The 19060-nt window shown below is 38.7% G+C and overlaps 2 protein-coding genes across 2 annotated transcripts in view; one reads left to right on the top strand and one right to left on the bottom strand.

Moving 5' to 3' along the window:
* Positions 1-13192, bottom strand: part of itgav (integrin, alpha V) — a 38845-nt gene extending 25653 nt beyond the window's left edge. Inside the window, exons 1-4 of the mRNA XM_082508500.1 lie at positions 12611-13192; positions 8754-8881; positions 1387-1475; positions 582-696 (exon numbers count right to left, since the gene is read on the bottom strand). Of these exons, the coding sequence (XP_082364626.1) occupies positions 582-696; positions 1387-1475; positions 8754-8881; positions 12611-12774 (496 nt within the window). The 5' untranslated portion in view covers positions 12775-13192. The remainder of the gene's footprint in view (positions 1-581; positions 697-1386; positions 1476-8753; positions 8882-12610) is intronic.
* The window catches only part of enox1 (ecto-NOX disulfide-thiol exchanger 1), a 304893-nt gene that overhangs the window by 104773 nt on the left and 181060 nt on the right, over positions 1-19060 (top strand). The gene's annotated exons all lie outside the window — the stretch shown is intronic.

Raw genomic sequence — 19060 nt, 5'->3', positions numbered from 1 at the left:
ATGTTGGGCTGGAGTGTGCTAAAAATCACACTTTACTTCTGACGTGAAGTTTGATTACATTCTCACATTGTATGAGAGTTTATTCAAAAGTACCCAAGTTCAATAACACTTCCAGCAGCAAAAACCACCAGCACGCGCTGACAGAAAAATTCCTCAAAAACTCACCTCAGTATCGCTGTCACTGAACAGAAGTGAGCTTCACTGACACGTTGTCTTGTATCATACTGACAGCTGTGGTAAACAGCAGACTGACAGCCTGCGCTTATCACAGATGAACGGCGAGCAGAGTTTTCGAGGTAACTCCACGGTAAAAATGTAAAATATCGCACAATATGTCTCACTTATTATCTTATTCCTAATGTATTGCTAAGTGTCAATATTACTCAAATATGTTAAAATATAGAATGCACATGTAGTATTGAAACATGTCCAGCTGCGGGTTGTTATGAAAAACGGACTAAATGTTTTCTGAAATATGTTTGTCCTACAGTGGCCACCGTAGCTGAGATCATGCACTTGAACTGGGAGGGGTAAGAACAGAATTCCACTGCAGATACTAGGACAGGAAGCAACAAACATACCTGTTCTGCAGGGCGAGTATTCAACCACCTGGTTTCCTTTCTTCAGGTAACAAGTTCCCACAGGCTCACGCTCAGAGACACCTAAGGTTGACCACTGGTAAAGGGGAGCACACGCCTACAGAGCATACACACATAGACAAAACAAATCCAGCGACATATTAGTTCAGTGTAAAAATGGTTGGTGTCGATTGTTGGTAAAACTGTGCTTCATCCTCTAAGTCATTAACTGTGAGGACTCTTGCAAGGTGGTGTAGTGTATCCTTTCAGCCTTTCTGTTTCAGTTGTGGTGGAGAACCCACCACTGGCACAAACTGATGCAAAACCTTAAGACATATCCGACCGCAATGAAACAAGAACAGTGGACGAAAACAAAATGAGACGCTGTGTTATTTTCTTAGATATATGCACTGTACTGTCCTTCACCTTTCCACAAAGGTTTGGATCAAAGGTTTCAGGATTTTTAGAACAACTCTGAGGCTCCTACACTGGAGAAGGCACACTTTATTTACCCAAAACAATGGTTCTAAATGGGCAGCTCCTGTGGTCAAATCACATATGTGAAAGTGTGGACTGACCATGGAAATAATTCATTTAATCATCTGCATACTACAACCAGGAATTGTAGGATTTTGAAAATGCTAGATCAGTACATTGAACAATCCAAAAGTTCAGAGGTCTTCACTTCAGCAGGAAGAAAAAAACGGCAGTGAGACAAAACATTCTGGGTACTCTGGACAGAAAGTCCATGAGGCAAGGCATGAAGTTAGTGCTGTTCCTCAGACATTTTACGTGCCGTGTTTCTTACCAGAATGTGTTCTCCATCAGATCGCACTGACGCTCCAAACCATTGTTTGGATTTAAACTCCATCTTAGCCCCATCACGCGTCCTTTCGTCTGCAAAAAGAAAAAGATCATTGTTAAACAATTTAAATTAGAGAACAACGATGGTAAAAAAAAGAAACGGCCACAAAATAAAGCAGCAGAAAAATATCTTTAAACACACAAATACAAATTTTGGACTAATACTCAAGATGTCCGTTTTCCCCTTTTAAAATCTGCAGCAGCACAAAACTGTCCAGGTTTTTCAAATGAACAATAACTACATGAAATAAATGGTCGACTGTCGGGACTCCATCTTAATCAGGGAAGATTCCTGATTGGTAAGTTATAATGTGACATGGGACAGTCTTTGTTAAAAGTTTAGTGCAGCAGTTTTCCAACGGGAAAGCTCTGACCTATGTTTAATAACGTTTGGGCAGCATATGGTTTTTTTTTCCTGCCAACACGCACCATTCAAACATGGATAAACTTAGAATTCTGATAGACTTATGACACATACACAGCTGTGGCTATAAATGACTGCAGTGCTGTGAAAATCTCCAGTGTCCTAAAAGAAGGACAGACAGGATGAGTATTTCAGGAAGAAAAACAGGAGACAATCAGACAGATCGCAGCATGACTACAACTGCAAACATACACCATTAATTACCATCTTAAGCACAGTTTTTCCTAATAAGCACTGAATGATGAGCACCACACTGAAATTTAATGGTCCTTCTGTTTTTGTTTTTTTATTTAATTCAAGACTGGCGTAGCCACCCTCTCCATTACACATAAGCACATCCCACGTGCTATGACGCATGTTTTAAAAGGCTACAAAATTTCCCCAGTCTCCCTATGAAGGTCATCTTTTCATGGACCTGTGGACCGCTGTATGATTCCCATTATGACCACTCACATTCTGCATCAGACATTTCATTACAGACCTCACACTTTAGCAAACACACAAGTGTTTTTGTTTCAAAATGACCAACCGAGCTACAGAGAATCACCAATGCTGATGAGAAGTGGGTCTCACTATGACTGAGAGACCAAACAGCACTTCTGCTCTTGAGTCCAGATATCCTGACCTTCTTTCGCACAGTACTGCATATGGACAGTTGCTGTTTATTTATACAAGCAACAGGATTTGAACTACAACATCTGGAATTATGTAATGCCATGTAATAGAAAGTATACGTCATTTTTCCTTACAGTGGCATTTGCACACTGATGACAGTCTTATACACCACTGACAGTATGTGCCATCGCAGCATTTCATGCCTTTTTCGACTGCTCTTTAACAAAGTTCTTGAAAATCTCAAAATTATCTGACTATATCTTCACAGAATAACCAATGTTTAATAAATTATTGAAAAACATTCAACAAAACAACCCAATGGAGGTGCTTCAAACATCTTAAATTGTGTATTTTGTGCCCACTTTTTACTTTTTCATTTAATGACATTCTTGTGTGTGTACATACTGTAGCCATACATACTTTGTACAGCACTTGGGTCACTAAAAGCTCTGTTTTAAATGTGAATTATGAAAAAATGTTACTTACAGTGATAATAGCTTTGTACATATACAATGTAAATAGCAGTTACTCTGAGGACTATAACACACAAATCCACATGCCTGTGATTCCACAGGTTTCACTGACTGATACTGTGTGTATAATAGGAAAGCTGTCAGGAGACAACAGCTGGCATTTGACTGCTCCCAGCTGGAGTGAAAAAACAAACAACAAAACAACAAAAACATAATAACAGACTGAGCTCCGAATTAGTGAAACAAAAGGACGACTCCCATAGAAATCAGATAAATATTTACAAGCAATAAGCAGATAAATATTTAAGCCTGGGCAGATATTACACACGGACAGTTTGGGATTTTCCCACCAGGATGGGAAACTCCAGCCTCGGCAGTTCCAGCTAAATTCAAATTCTTTGACTCTCAGAGCTGTTTGGTTGATAAAAGAGTGCTCTAGTGGACACGAGGGATGAAGTACAAAAGGATTAGTTTCCCAGTTTGGCAATAACTTGCATCAGTCTTACCTAATCTGTAATTATGGTGGTGAATCAAGGAGCCATGATGCCAACTGTTTCCTGCCAGCTAGTTACCATCTGAAAAGGAACAAACTCAGACACTGTTTGTTGTTTGCTAACCAAAAAATTTGTTATTATCGACATTCACGTGGTGAGAACAACAAACCTCCACCAAGGCAGCTCACTTACTCGCTCTCAGCTCACTTTTAGGGGAAGTTTTGTATTTTCTACACATTTTTTTTCTTTGTTCTTTTTAAAAAGTTTTGTGCTTCGTACTTTTAAAAAGTTTGTAGTGCAGTAAAAACAACCGCAAAGTTTATCCTGTTGAAACACATTGTACTGTACCTGGGATCATTTTCAGTACATTTTATTTTTATTTACATGGATAAAGTGTGAGCAGCATTCATTTCATTGTTCAGTAAATAGTTTAGATTATAACCAGTTACTGTACATAACATCATATGTTGTAATAAAATGAATCAATTATACACATAAAGCATCCTATGATGACATGTTCCTGTCATTCTGAAAACCTATTGTCATTTTTAGTAGCTCTATCGAGCATTATTAATAGCATTACTATGACCTCTGACCTAATTTTATGTGCTGCACATAAAAGCAAATATATAAAAACTATTATATATTTGCTGTACACAATATTCTTGAAGACAGTATAAAACAACCCAAAAAAAGGAAAAAACCAGAGTCAGGACAGATTAATGCTGAGTCTGGGTCACTGTGAGACAGACACACACAATCACACACACACAGTCAAATTCCAGTTAATTCTGTTCTCTGGTCCAGTAAAGCTTTTGGCCAGTAATTACTCAGGTCATCAACAAAGGCCTCTATTGTGGGGAAAAGCACACACATGGGCGCACACACACTCACACGTGTGTGCACACACAGCATTATAACTAGGCCACTGACTAACTACATTACGACCCAAAGAGAAGAGTGTCACCGAACATGTTTGGTTTCTGTCCGAGCCTGCAGGCTCTCAGTGCTGACCGTGTCCTGTTCTAAGGCAGATGGGAAGGAATTTGCTGATCAATTAGACTGTAACATCAGGAGATGAAGTTGAACAAGTTGAAAAGTAAACATCCTGCACTAGGCGCCTGCTTTACAAGACTTACTGAGGCTATGTAAGACAAATTTACCTTTTATGGACATAAGAGGCCTGGAACAGCAGGCTGCATGAAGCCAACTGTTCAGCAGGTATTCCAGTGCTGTAGAGCTACAGGCCAAAATCAGTTGATTAAAGACAGATATACGTACAGTACATAGCACTGAATACTTCTGCCAAAAAGCCAAATTATAATAAGGCTGAAGGTATTTAAGTCTGCAGGTTTCCAACTAAATCCTGCACTATTCTATATTAGTTTTATGAATGCAAAATAAAAGCAGCAAAAGCAATTCTGTTGATCAACACAAAATGTAATCCTTGGCATTTGTGGCTTTTAAAAGAAATTTAGAGAGCTAAATTGTAGGTTCTAACTTTGAATGTCTAACATTATTTTACTGGAAAATGAAAGCAGTTTCATTAACTGTGGCAGTGAAGATTTCAGTTTTTATTCATGTGCCACTCAAAGTGTGTCAAACATCAGTGTCAGATTTTTCAAAGGAGGAGGGAGAATATTCGCTGTTGGTTTAAATGGTGAAAGCAACATGAACTCTGCTTTAACACGATACTGCATGTATTCTTTGTCTGCAAAGAGCTTGTGCACGGGCAATATTGACGCCATGCTGGAGGGGGCGGGACGTCACCGTTTTGGAGTGTTGTGTGGTTTGTTTGTTTTTTAACTTCCTATTTTCATGGCTGAGGTCTCCCACAGAATACCAACCAAGCTCAACTACACAGCCTCGCTCAAAGAAACACATACTGCCCTGTCTCCGGCTATTTATACTTCCTTCATTCCGCTTTGTCTTCCATGTCCTCTTTTAATGGAACTGGCAGAAAGTGTGGTTCCAGTTTAGGGTAAAATATGTTAGGTATGTATACTGGAGATTTCTTGGCAAATGTAAGCATAGAAAAACAAATTAATTTCCTTAGTTACCAAATGCAAATCTCCCATCCCACCAATTTAATTCACTATTGCTATGTCAATCTTAACGACTATGTCAAAAAAAACCCAAAGGTAGCTGGTTGGTTACCCCAACACCACAGCAGAAAAAGAGATAACTGAAAGAGTGCCAGATAAAAATGTAGAAAAGACAACGGAAATATGACGTTTCTGTTTTTTCATGTGATGTTTTTGCACATCTTTAGTGGAGCTAGAGCTTCAGTGGAACTTGAGGTCACATGCTTCATATACGTCATCATTTCTTTCCACTGCACTTTGTCACACTTTGCTTTTATAGATTAAGAGGGGTGGTTTTTTTAGACTTTAAAAGACTTGTACATTTCAGCTTAGGTATATCTTAAACTCAAATTAAGAATGTGCATAAAAACATAGCTTAAAACACAAAGCACCCAAAAAGAAGTTTATTCATCGCTTTGGTCAGTCAGTGCTTTGCCATCATTATTAGAGCATGTGTCAGTGTCAGCATATACTATTATATATATTGTACATATATTTATTAGTTTCAGATTTAGCCATTCGTATATTTTGCCTGTTTATGTTATTGTATTTTGCACAACTCTGTTGCTTGTGAAGCTCGCACACAAGAATTTCACTCACATGTGATGTGACAATAAAAGTGATTTGATTTGGTTGCTACATGAACTCAATTGCCCCAAGCATACTGTTCAGCTAACATCAACACCTGGCTTGTCTTTGCTCTCCTGTGCCTGCCATTTTTCTCCCTTGGATCTTTAGGTGTGTTTTTGTATTTCACTCCAGTGTGTAGAAGACATTAAACCTACACTCTAAAAGATGACAGTCACTCATTTAACACCTACTCTTAAAAAATGAAAGCTAGCAGGAAAAGTTAATCATATAGCCACAGTTACCCAGCCCCGTTATGAAAACTATAAATCATGTCTGTCAATGCGTGCAGTCACCAGTGATTTGGAAACACTGTGACTGCACTGTTTCACCAGAGGATAAGTTCTGTTTTGAAAGACTTATAGACATCTTTCAAATCTTTATATGACACAATACTGTTGACACTCAAAGAGACCTTGGTAACACCAGCGATAAACCAGCTACACACCCAGTTTACATTTAAAGCAATTTAAACCACTAGTGTTGTGCTGGGTGTCGCAGCATTCACAGGTGTGATTCTTCCTGCTTTAAAGTCAGTGGTGAACACACCACAGCTTGTCCTTCTTAAGTTGTCAAAAGTAACAAGACATCTGAATGTAATACTTTTAACAACAACACACTTATAGGTTCTTACAGCCAACTGACCACCTCCCAGTCTGAATCATTAAGGAGGACATCCAGACAGAACAGCAGGCAGAAGTCAAATGATTAAATTAAATGAAATGTGTCAGGCAGTAAGAAGGTGTGTTCACATCTGAGCACATCATCTCCCAAGAAGAAGCTTGGAGATGGTACAACTTTTGCAAAACATCAGGCACCAACATGGCTGGAGGGAAAAACAAAACAAAAACGGATACGATTTCTTATAAAACTTTTCTTTGTTTACCTTTCAAATGTCACATAGGCTTTAAGCCTAGAGAGGAGACTTTAAAAATGTACACTTCATGTATGCAAAGCTGACAGCAACATAAACGTCTGCTGGACAAAAAGTTAACACACAGTTCCCTTTTTTACATTTAAATACTCAAGAACACCCATCTGAACCTCTGGTTTCATAAGGGAAGGAAATGGTTTTATTGTAGACATTTTTATTATGGTTTTGACAGACGGGCTTATGAAAATAGATGCAATCCCATGAGTCGCAAGAATGACACCGAAACAAGTCCCACTTTGCCATTCTGAGTTCTGGCATGATGTGAGAAATCAGCTGAAAATTTTCTAAGGAATTTTCATTCGACCACAAAAATCAATTGCTTCTTTATACATGTTTGTTTCCGCTTGAAAGTAAGGAGAAAAGAATCCATGAAGTGAGTTTGTTCTGTCACTAACCTCTAACTGACCAATCACCATGCAGAATGGTAGCATTTCATGCGCAAGAACAGCCCCTTTAAGTAAAACTATAAGAGGACATAAGCATTGTTTTATTTCAAAGCAAACATATTATCAGCTCTGCATTTTCAAAACATTTTCTGTAGAAACAGGTAGAATTCATTATTTTAGCCATTTAGCTTCATTAGCTCTTATTCATTGACAATAAGACTATTAGTGTACTGAACAGAAAGTGGGAGGCCCTACACTTGCTTTGTTATTAGCTTATGAACTAAAGAATATGACAAAGTAAAATCCTGACAGATCTTAGCTCAATATGAACTCTCTTTAAGCTCCTGAGAGAAATTACGGTTCTTGAGTGGGTCAATGGTTCACCAGCTAGTGTCAGTTTCAGTTTATCCGCTATTTTTGATACCAGTGTACAGCAGTTTTTAGCCAAAAACACAGATTAATTAGTACTCGAGAACATTTAAAGCTCTGGATCACATTTGGGGTAGTCAGAAAAGTCTGTGAAACACAGATTTACTCATTTATAGATCCAAAATGCCACATATTCTCTGAAAGTGAGTAACTTTGGCTTCCCCTGGTAAAAACAACAGACATGACCAAAAACATTTCCTTGACAACTTCTGCTGTTCTTCATAATCATTTCATTCACATATAAAGGAAATAATCACCATTTGCACCTAAGAAAAGGACATTTTATTGTGTGAAGCTTCCAGGATTCCTGGAACGTGTGGGTGCTGCTGCCTCACAGAAAAAAAAATGACTGAAATTCTACGAAGACAATAAAGGGATTAATACCCACATCACAGAACATTACCAAATTCTAACTGTTTATCACTGTGTAAATATTTACAGTGAAGACAGTGCTCTGCTCATCTGGCCTTTCACAATCAAAGAGAAACAGGAAATTACTAAATTATGATCAATGCTGGAGAGAGATGATTGCAACATGGATAAACAGAAGGAGGCAGCAGTTTGTCAGTCACTCACAGTACATGGACGAGTCCACACACATTCTGCTTCAACGCACATTCCTGAATGTGTCTTAGCATGAAAACAACAGAAACAGGCTGAGCTGAACCCTCAGTATTCAATCAGTAATATGCTTACTGAAAACTGTTCATGATATCTATCATGGTCTGGAATTAAAATGTAAATTCTAAGTGGTTTTCATTAAAGGAGGGAGAGATACTGAAGGTTAAACCCACCCTAAGGTGATGGGGAAGAGGTTTTAACCAAACTAAGGGGTCTTCTGGTACCTTTGTTGTCAAACACCAGCTGCTGACAGGCGCTGGATCTGTCCCAGGGGCAGCTGTACACTGCTCCTCTCTCCACAATGCTGTCCGCAGACATGTTAGCTCGAGGAGCTCCAATCAGAACGTCTGACCTGAGGAGAGGAGAGGACGTTATTCCGTAACACAAACAGCCACCAACTCATACAGAAAAAGCCACAAATGCTCTCATGTAGTAATTAAGCTGACCAAGAGAGGCTAAACTGTGTCTCATTCAGCTTAGGAAACAAAGCTTAATCTTTCAGTCATCTGTTACCACCTCAGTCTAAAAATCTGTGCATACATGAGTCAGCTGGTGTTTCAAAGTATGGGAGCTTTACTGCCATAGTAATTTCTGTGAATGAACTCGATATGAGGAAAGTCTGTGAGTAAGAACTCATCAAATACTTGCATATGGATATGCAATGTGCATATTAGCTATACGAATATGTATATTTCTTGATAGATAAATAGACAGGGTTAATATATTGGTTAATTCTGGCTATTTGTTGATATACCCACAATGATATTTATAACAGCCAATAAATACAGTTTGTTTTTTTTTTGTTTTTAATTCAATTCAATATCGCTCAGGTTCTGAGGCGCAGTGATGAGGTGGTGGGATTTTCCCCATCTTCTCATAGTCAGGGCGTCATCACTGTCCAACTTTGTGGTGTAAGTAATACCAACAACAGCACATTTCAGGCAGGTTTTTATATTTAGCACTGAGATTGATATTGTTAGCATAAGGATATGCATTAATGCATAAAAAGGCCAAGAGTTCAGCCGTGTGTTCAATTTACTGAAGAACAGTGAACTAATAAACACACTTTATCTAGCACCAAAGCAAGGACTTTCTGGGGATCTAACCATCTCACAGAACTTTAAACTCTGGTTCATCCAGTTAAATCTTAAGTAGAGGAGTTCCTCAAAAGACTCATACTCCCCAGGAAGTCTGTGGTGAAAGCAGAACTTTAGTCTCTAATACGGTTCAAACTAAATTTAAAAAGAAAAGAAAGAAAACACTGGATGCTGCTTTTATCTTCAACCTGCTCATTTCTTCCAGTGTTGTCGTCTCTACTCTGCATAAATCACACAGGACTACAAATCTACACCCAGAGTACCACAAGATGATATTATCGGTACTACTGACCAAGACTGGTACAATGACCTTCATATGTAGTATTGGTGTCCCTTTAAAGAGGTCTACACAGTGCTGCAACAGTGAGTGTTTGTCCAAAAGTATCATTGCCTGGAACATGCCCTACTGACTAGTTCTTAATATAATAAACATATGAAACACAGATCATCTCCCGTCTGTAGATGCTGCAGTAACATGACAAATTTCCTCAGCAATACAAAACATAATTTGGCTGCTTGTAGCGATGCTGCAAGAGACAGCCAACAGTTTTCATGTGAAGTTGGTCTTTGTTCAAAGCATTAAGGTTTCCCTGCAGTGCGAAACAGGATTTGTTTATAAAGAGCCATTCAGTGGACATTTTTCCTTTTCAACTGTTTTCACTACCTAATGTATTGACCACTTATAAAACGAATGAATACTTTTAATTCGTTAAGCACTGCCGTGCTAAAAGGCTGCTGGTTCAGTGAGACCGAGGTGGTTGTACTGATTGATGTGGTTGCTTTAAAAGCTGACAGGAACCACAGTCAGTAGAATAAAAGTAAAACAACAACAGGAAAACAGCTACAAATCAAGTGATCTCTCAATACGTGTAATTACTGCAGGCCACACATTGTTACGCTGGGGTTTTTTTTTTAGCTTCCAGCCACTACTGCTGCCTCAAACTAGCTAATAAAAATTGAATGATAGCCTGAACTTAGCGTAGCTTATTGTTTGTAACACCTTTTTTATTTAACACAATATATAGCTCTAAATGTGAGACAGTGCCCATAGATGCATTACAAGGCCTGTTTACAGCCTGGTGTAAAAACTGTTTTTGGCCTCCGTGGAGAGTGTCCACCTTCATAACAATTCTAGTATGAGGGAATTTGTATTTATTTTCATAACTCATCCATCTGAATGCTGACAACATGTTTAGCTGTAGCTGATTGGTACCCGCTGGGTTTCAGCTTCACTAACTGGAGTCACCATGTTTAAACAACTGTTGACGACATGGGTGTGGTACGGAGCATCTAAGAGGTTTGTGATTCAGTTTTGGTGAGTGAAATTGTAGTGTCTGTCTGTTATTTAGCACTAGTTAGTAGGCATCTGTAACTGTGCATTCAACCCATATGGTTTATAGATGACGTTTCCTAGCGACAACTTATCATTCCACCCTATCATCTAACCACAGTCACTTCTGGGTTCAGTAAACCAAAATGCTTGATATGCATTAGGCCCTGTGAGGAAAAAAAGATGTATAGTTCCTTTTTAATAACTAGAACCAAACGAGTCTCCACAGTGACCGTGTTCTGTATGAGGAAATATTTACATTATTAAGCCATGGTCAGCCAGCTTCAGTCCTGATATCATATTATACAAATCCCCTCTGACCATGGCAATAACTGTAATATGAGCAGTGAATTTCAGTGCTGATCTAATTAGTGTTACTAAAAGGATTCAATGTTTTTCAGGCTACTGTAGATGAAAGTCTCTAACTGTCTGTCCGCTCTGTCAGTCTATTGTCACATGAGACTGCAACATTCCTCTGATATTTTTTCAAATATGGAGAAATGGCAGGCAATCGATGTTTCTCTACACAGCATAGTGGTTTTAGATACTAAGTTAAAACACAAAGTTACAGAATCTGAGTATGTTCCTGTACCAAGGTCAACAGGGCTCTGCTCTGAGGGAGTTATCTGCAATAAAGTGACATTTTCCTGGGTACCTACTGATATATGTTTAGTTGAACAAGGAATGAAATCCACAAGAATTGATTTAACACACACAAAAAAATGAACAACTGGGGTATGGGTTATAGGATGATGTTTTAAAGATGTCTGGGGAAAAACCTGTTTTCTTAATATACATAAAAAGTAGCACGGTGCAAGTTTGTTAATGTGCATCTACAAAACTGCTGCAGAAACTCTGTGCAGGGAGAGAGGATGACAGGCAGCTTTTTGCTATCATTTCATGCAGACACTCTAAAGATACAGCAAGAAACAAGACCAGGAAGCATCAAGGCAGATGATAAGACTGTTATTAGGATATCTCACACACTCCAGGGAATTTTTTTTTTAAACGTTTTTCAGGAAATTTTATGACACTTGACAATATGGGAAACACAATTTAAATGCACCTCAGGTTAAACCTCCTCTATGACTGAGGGCATCGGCACTATTTTGGGACTGCACTTAGTCTGTTAATGATGTAAATTAACTAAACAAAAAGAGTCTGAAAACAACTAGATCAGTAGTGTTCTTTTGAGAGAACTACTTTCACTTCAGTAAAACTGGATAACCATGGATATCCACTGCTTCAGTAGACGAGAGTTTAGAGCAACAAGCCTACATGGCCTCTGGGCACTGTTCCTGTTTGTCTGTGTTTTAAATAAAGTTACAGCTGGTGTAGCTGTGAACAGAGAAAACCTTTTCTTGAAAGTTATGCCCTTACAATTTGGTTAATAAAGAACTGAAGTAAAAGTTAAAAGTTAATGGACTGCTGTTAATGGACTGTCTTCTAATTTGTTGTCATAGTAATATGTTTTTAAGATTTAACAACTCAGAACTTGTCACTAAAAAAGAAAAGGGTCCAAGTGTAAAACTTTAGTAAAGTACTTTAACAGAAGCATATATAATGTAAAGTAAAGCAAACCAAAGGTTACATTGAACAGGCGCTTCTCCATCACCATCATTACCATAACCATCTACTCTGCTACAAATCTTACTGTAGGTTGTTTGAAGGCTTAAAGAAGTCCACCGAAAAGCCGAAGTAGCTCCCCTCGGGTCCGGGATATACGTAGGGATTATCCACATCCAGGTTGAAAGAGCTGGAGCGATGGAAGTGTAAACACACCAGGACCAGCAGAGCAGCTGTCCGTGTCCCTGCCATGGCTGCTGCTGGAGACCTCCGCGGCTTCACCGAAACAAACACAGACGCCCAAGATGTTGTCTGTCCCTTATCAAGTTACTCAGTTAGCTAGAGGTGTTGTGGCCTGTATGCACCCACGGTGCAACTTTAAAATGCCTAAAATCTCAGCCCTGCTAACAAGCGTCCCCCCCCCCCGCAACCGTACGGAGAACAAGTCGTCATGTAATTGTTAAATAAAACACATTCCCAGCTTGTACCGGAGCTAACCAGCGTCACACACAGCGCAGGGCGGGGGGAGAGTCAGTCTTTCACCGGCGATTCGTTAGTTTGTCTAACCGATGAAAGCGGCGTAATCTCGGAACAAGCTCGGGGAGAGGCCGCGACACTGTGTATGCGTATGGTGTGGGTAAGTGTGTCAAGCATAGGCTCGCTCCAACTAGCTAAAGTCAAGTTAAACATCCAAACACAGCAAACAACTTCCGTCTAATTCCCTTCAAAACAAAAGCATGCTTTTCGGCTGTACCGGGAGTTGGGAATTTAAATCAAATGTACAATTTCAAATGTAGGAAGGGATTCAGGACAGTTGAGCTTATTTCAAGATAGCTAGATATATAAATAAATATAAATAATAGATAGTTAAAGTTATTTTCAATCATTGCCATGGTATCATTGGTAGTTACTGTTGTTGTGATGATAATTCATAAATGCTCAGACATTCCATCAAGTCCATATACACCCAGGTTCTCTTCCTGCCAAAAATAAGCTGGCCACTAAGCACTGCCGTTTCCAAATAAAAAACTCCCATTAATAGAGAGAAAATACATATAAGAGAAATAAACTGGATCCAGCCCATCAGGAGACACATACAAAAAAAGTCCTAGAAATGTTTGTGCCACTACAATTCATTACAGTTGTGAGAAACACTATGTATGATGCTCTGCTGAAAAAGCAGTAAAATTCCATCAAAAACCACTTACTGCACTTACTGCAGTTATGCAGATTGCATAATTGCAGTAGAATAGGATATTTATTTCCTATCCTATTCATAGTCTTTTATTTTAGGTCACGAGCAGTTGTCTAAGCATTTCACTGCATATCCTACTGTGTATGACTGTGTATGTGACAAATAAAATATGAATTTGAATTTGGGAAGGTTACTTTTAAAATGTATTCCACTACAGATTACAGAATACATGCCCCAAATGTATTTTGTAACGTATTCCGTTACGTTACTCAATTAGAGTAACGTATTCTGAATACTTTGGATTACTTAATATATTATCATGCTGTTTACAACTACATGAATGTGATTTATTACTATTACTTAAGGTCCGCGGCTCCGAACCATAGTAAAGGGACCTCTGGCGAATATGTCGGGTTCCGTGTCGGGCTCATAGCCGAAAAAAATAGCTTTACTTTGTTGCCTGGGTCAAGTTTGCTAGCAAGAGGCAGAGAGAGGCATTGAAAGGCTGCTCCAACGGAACTTATTGTTTTGGAGGAAAACACGAACACAGTGTACAGTCAAGTCTTAATAGCTTACAACTGGGCTCGTCAGGCACTCTTCTTGGCTGCAGTGGTTATTATTATATTTACACGCTTCCATCTCCCGTTTCTGCTTGATGGAGCGCTCACAGACTGCCATCAGTCTATTCTCCCTGCAGCACGGACTACACTGCCCATGAGGCTACATTCTTTAGGGCTATGCCTGTAGGATTCTGCCTATTAGCTTAGCACAACAACAACAACAACAAAAAGTCGCTCTCTCACCCAGGAAACACACAGTAGCAGAGAGGGCCCGCGTCACCCTGTAACCATGGCAACCGTAGCGCTGCCGCCTGGAACAACAGAACGTAGCTGTCAAACAAAACCCAAACAGTCCTGACCCGCGACAATATGAAACGGGAAAATACCGCCGCGTAATCCATTTATTTCAACAAAATAACTGTATTCTATATACCACCTTTTTAAACGGTAACTGTAACGAATTACAGTTACTCATATTTTGTATTTTAAATACGTAACGGCGGTACATGTATTCCGTTACTCCCCAACACTGTTGCAGTCAACTCTTCTCAGTACTATGGTGGCTGCTATAGGACAAACATGTTGTAGTCAGCCAAAAGAGATCAAAACATTAAATTTAGGCTGTACCACATAACCAACTTTTTTTCTGTTACTGTTTGTATATAAAAAAAATTTTTTAAATATATTTGAGGAATACATATACTTAACAATAGGTGTAAGAGCTAAAAATAATAATAAACAAAAGGCTATGTGTCAAGTATTTTATGTTTTTACCCTTGAGTCACTTTTTGGGCCCATCGGCCCACCAGGAAAATGCCTGGTATCCCAGATTAACCAGCCCTATATTGAGGCGAGTTGTCGCAAACATCCTGAACTTTTCTGCCAATAACACTTGTTCGCAACTGTTAGCCTCTGTTTGCCTGTGTTAGTGAAACTTTCCTTGAAGTTAAAATAACCCTGTTTTGCTCACTTACAAAATAAACTCTCATTCAATCATATGAGAATCATATGAGAATTGACACCAGACAGAAAGAGAGATTTTTAAGACACTCAATCCTAAACTAGCTTATAACCAGTTGTTGTCTTACAGCTGGTTGTCAGCTTGTCACAGGGTCGCATGTGTAATCTGCTGGCAATAAGTAACTGCAACAAAATCTGAAGAAATTGATATGCACATTTTTGTTTGTTAGTGCCCTGACTTCAGTTCAGGAGATGAGTGGTGAATTGAGGAGGAAGAGGAAAGCATTTTATCCAGAATCCAGTCATGCTGTCTCTTTTCTTCACATTTCGGTTCTTTGGTGAAAGAGACCTGTTATCAGACAATAAAACACCTTCCCATTTTGAATCTGAAGGTGCAGACACAAATTAAAACTTGCATCCACAACACACAAATGCTCATGAATTCTCTTGTCCTCCACCTTTGGCGTACTATGTATTTGGCCAATTTCTAATCACATACACAAGACACAGTTAGGCAGGAAAGGGATGCCCCTTTCACTATCTCGGACACTGTATTCAAGTTGGAGAGGCAACACTGTGACTTCCACAAACTGGCTCAAGTCCTACATATTTTTAATGGATTAATTCAGGCAAGTTTATGAGAACATATTAATTTGTTTTGGAAATCATTATTACACACTAATCTATGTATATTTATTAAACCAATGTTTGTTTGTATGTTTGTTTGTGACCTTATATAACACATTATTAATATAATGCTCTATTTATAGACTATTAGCAAATTATTTAGCCTCCATAGCTTTGGGATTGTTAAAATGCCTTTAATCATATTAACTAGACTGCACATACCAAGCTTTTATTCTGAAGGCCAGGTCCTTTCCCTTTCTTGGTGTCCTTGGTTAGTCAACATGACAACACATCCTGAACAGGAAGTCCATTCCCCTGCATCAAACAGCATGAACACACACACACACACACACACACACACACACACACACACACACACACACACTTTTCTAAGACAGACATAAGGAGGAATTCTGACTGTCATGTAGCTGTTTCCTGTTCTGCTTCATTCTGGGTCATCAACTTATTATCATCAGTCATGTGTAAAAGCTCCCTGAAGCACTAATCATCACAAATACATTTGGATTATGACTCAGGTGTAATAGTCAATAGTTTACTTTTATAAATAAAAGTTTAAAAGGACCTTCCTATTTGTGAGAACATTACACATTTTACACCTCTAAAACCCTTCACCACTGTCAGCAGATAATATGAAGGACTGGTTTGTCTCGTTAGCTGAAACTTTTTTACTAGATAATGGAAACTTTAAACAACAGAATTAATTCATTTGTTCAACCTCTCATGTTTAGGCAGTTTGAAGTGGACACTGAAAAGGGTTTTGCTCCTTAAACAGACCAAAGAAAGCAATTTCTTGATTAATTGTATTTGAAGTAACAGAAGAATTCACAATTCCCCCCCCCCCCTTCCCTTAATTAGCTGTGGTGCAGAGATAGTAATAAAAGAGGTGATTTTAATTTAGATATTGGGAAACATTGCCTAGATTTGACAAAGCTAGACTGCTCAAGCCTCATATTTGCTTCAGATCAACTTTGCCATGTAAATTTACAGAGTAATGACTGAGGATTTTGTCCCTCTGCAGTACAAGTGGTTCGGGAACAGACTTCTCTGGGACAAACTGGAAAAGATCAATGATTACAGCAAGCAAAGCTAGTTTTATTGTTGGGCCCTCACTGTTATAAGACAGATTCATGATTTGACTCTTATAGTAAAATATTCCAATCTTTCAGATCCAAATGATTAAAGTTTCGAATATAAAACTCTGAAATATAATGGATAATAATGGAACAGAACAGACTTACATTTCAACTCTTATCAACCACTTAATGCACTTTACACCTGAAGTTGTATTGCTCTTTTTTTATTCATCTAACACCTCATTCTATGCATTTTATGCTCTTCGGTGTGTTATGTAATTTGCTTCCCATCTAAGGTTGATTAAGAATTATCCAAGAGGAGGTGAAAACCCATGCAAGCACAATGAGGGCATGCCTGTCCACACATAATAGCCCCAAAGAAACCAACACAGTAAAAGGTGACTTTTGTAAGTCTTTAACAACATTACACATTTTCTACAGATTTGTAACATATTTGCAAAAGGAAGTATCCATCTGCCTGCTTTAAAAATGCCTATGATTAAAGCTTCTCTGAGAAGGGGACAACTTTATTGTTTACTAGTCACTAGCATGAGCCCCTTTTCAGGGATAGGTAGGTACCACTTTTGTTCTTTTCTATTCTTGAAAGTCATGTTACAACTTTTGTAAATTTAGCTCTAGAAAAGGCGATGGGGTAAAAGAATGAAGAAAAAACAAGAACTAAGTCTGATAACAAAAAGTTTCAAAAAATAAAGCCCTGAGCCCAACGTGTAATCAAAAGAGCTGAGTGACAATCTCCTGCTTTCTCAGTTTGGGACTTTTCAGAATAATCACATACAGCAATACAGGCCAGTTTAGAACAGGGAAGCCTGAAAAAATCAAGACAATGGAGTCAAAGTTCATTGCAGTTTGGCACATGTCTGGAATTTTTGAAGGCCAAATGGCACAGCTCAAGTAAAAAGAGATCTGTCAAGTCTAAACAGACCAGTCCAGGGCAACTCTGCACTTGTTCTATGCTAACACCCCCTCTCCCCTTTTTTCTTTTCTCTCTTTTTTGCTGTACACATAATAGTGGTTTAAAAATCAAATTTCAGAGTCGCTGATCACAAATAGCATTCAGCTCTAACAGAACTGCAGCCCAAAGTTTTTCTGTCTTTGTGTATGAATCCACAAGTGGCCAAGTCCATGTAGCTACAGAAGCAGCTCATATGCGGACAAAGTAGGCAAGCTGAGGGGGTTTCGTCTTATTTGGCTATGAGCTGCTCTGAATCATTGCGCCAATGAAGTGTACACTCAAGAATGTGTGGCAGGACTCCCTTGAGATTCACAGGAAGGGGGAGGTTATATGTTTATGTTTGGAAGGGAAACAGCATTGGTGTAATACATAGCATGATTCATATGTTGATGGCATAAGGCATCAAGATAAACACTTAAGCGTGGTTTTGGTGACATGGTCACATTTGTATGAATGTAAAGGAGCGAAATCAGAGTGAGCAGGAGAGAGAGAATCTACTTGTGAAAGAGAGAGAGATGTTGTAATGGACATTGCGTAAAGCATAACTATGCAGATTACTACCATGTAGAGCACAGATGCACATTAGCCTGGTTTTAATGTTTAAATCCAAGTATCCTCTTGAACCTCTCTCTTTATGAGGGCCAATTAAAGTTGCAGAGGGAGGAGTGAGGAAATTTTTGCAAAGTGAGGACATTTTGGCTGGCCCTCTGCTTGGACTGTGTCTGTCTCCTTAAAAGCTATCTGATGATTCGGTCTTGTTTTTTTATGGTTTGAGGTTAAACTTGTTGATATTATGATAAGGCCTAAAAGAGTTGGTGGCGACAGATGAAAATTAGCACACTAGTATAACACCCCATTTTAAGTCAGTGATACTTCTTAGCACACAGTTAAAACATCTAGCGCTTACAGAGGAAAATTACGACTTTTGGGGTTGTCTCCACCTAACAAACTCAAAGAGGATTTTTTTATGCTTATATCCTTATTTTTATTCTTGGACCTTTCTAGAGTAGCTTTATATGAGTCACAGTGCACAGTTCCTTATTTGTATTTTCTGTCTCTCAGTGCGGATCCTCATTTTCCACTTTGACACCTGAGCTTTAAGTTTGTAAGGATTGTGTTTAGATACACT

This window comes from Aulonocara stuartgranti (assembly GCF_965226115.1).
Source record: "Aulonocara stuartgranti genome assembly, chromosome: 16".
Taxonomy (NCBI): Eukaryota; Metazoa; Chordata; class Actinopteri; order Cichliformes; family Cichlidae; genus Aulonocara; species Aulonocara stuartgranti.
Note: the sequence above shows the minus strand (reverse complement) of the source record. Positions and strands in the feature narration are given on the sequence as shown.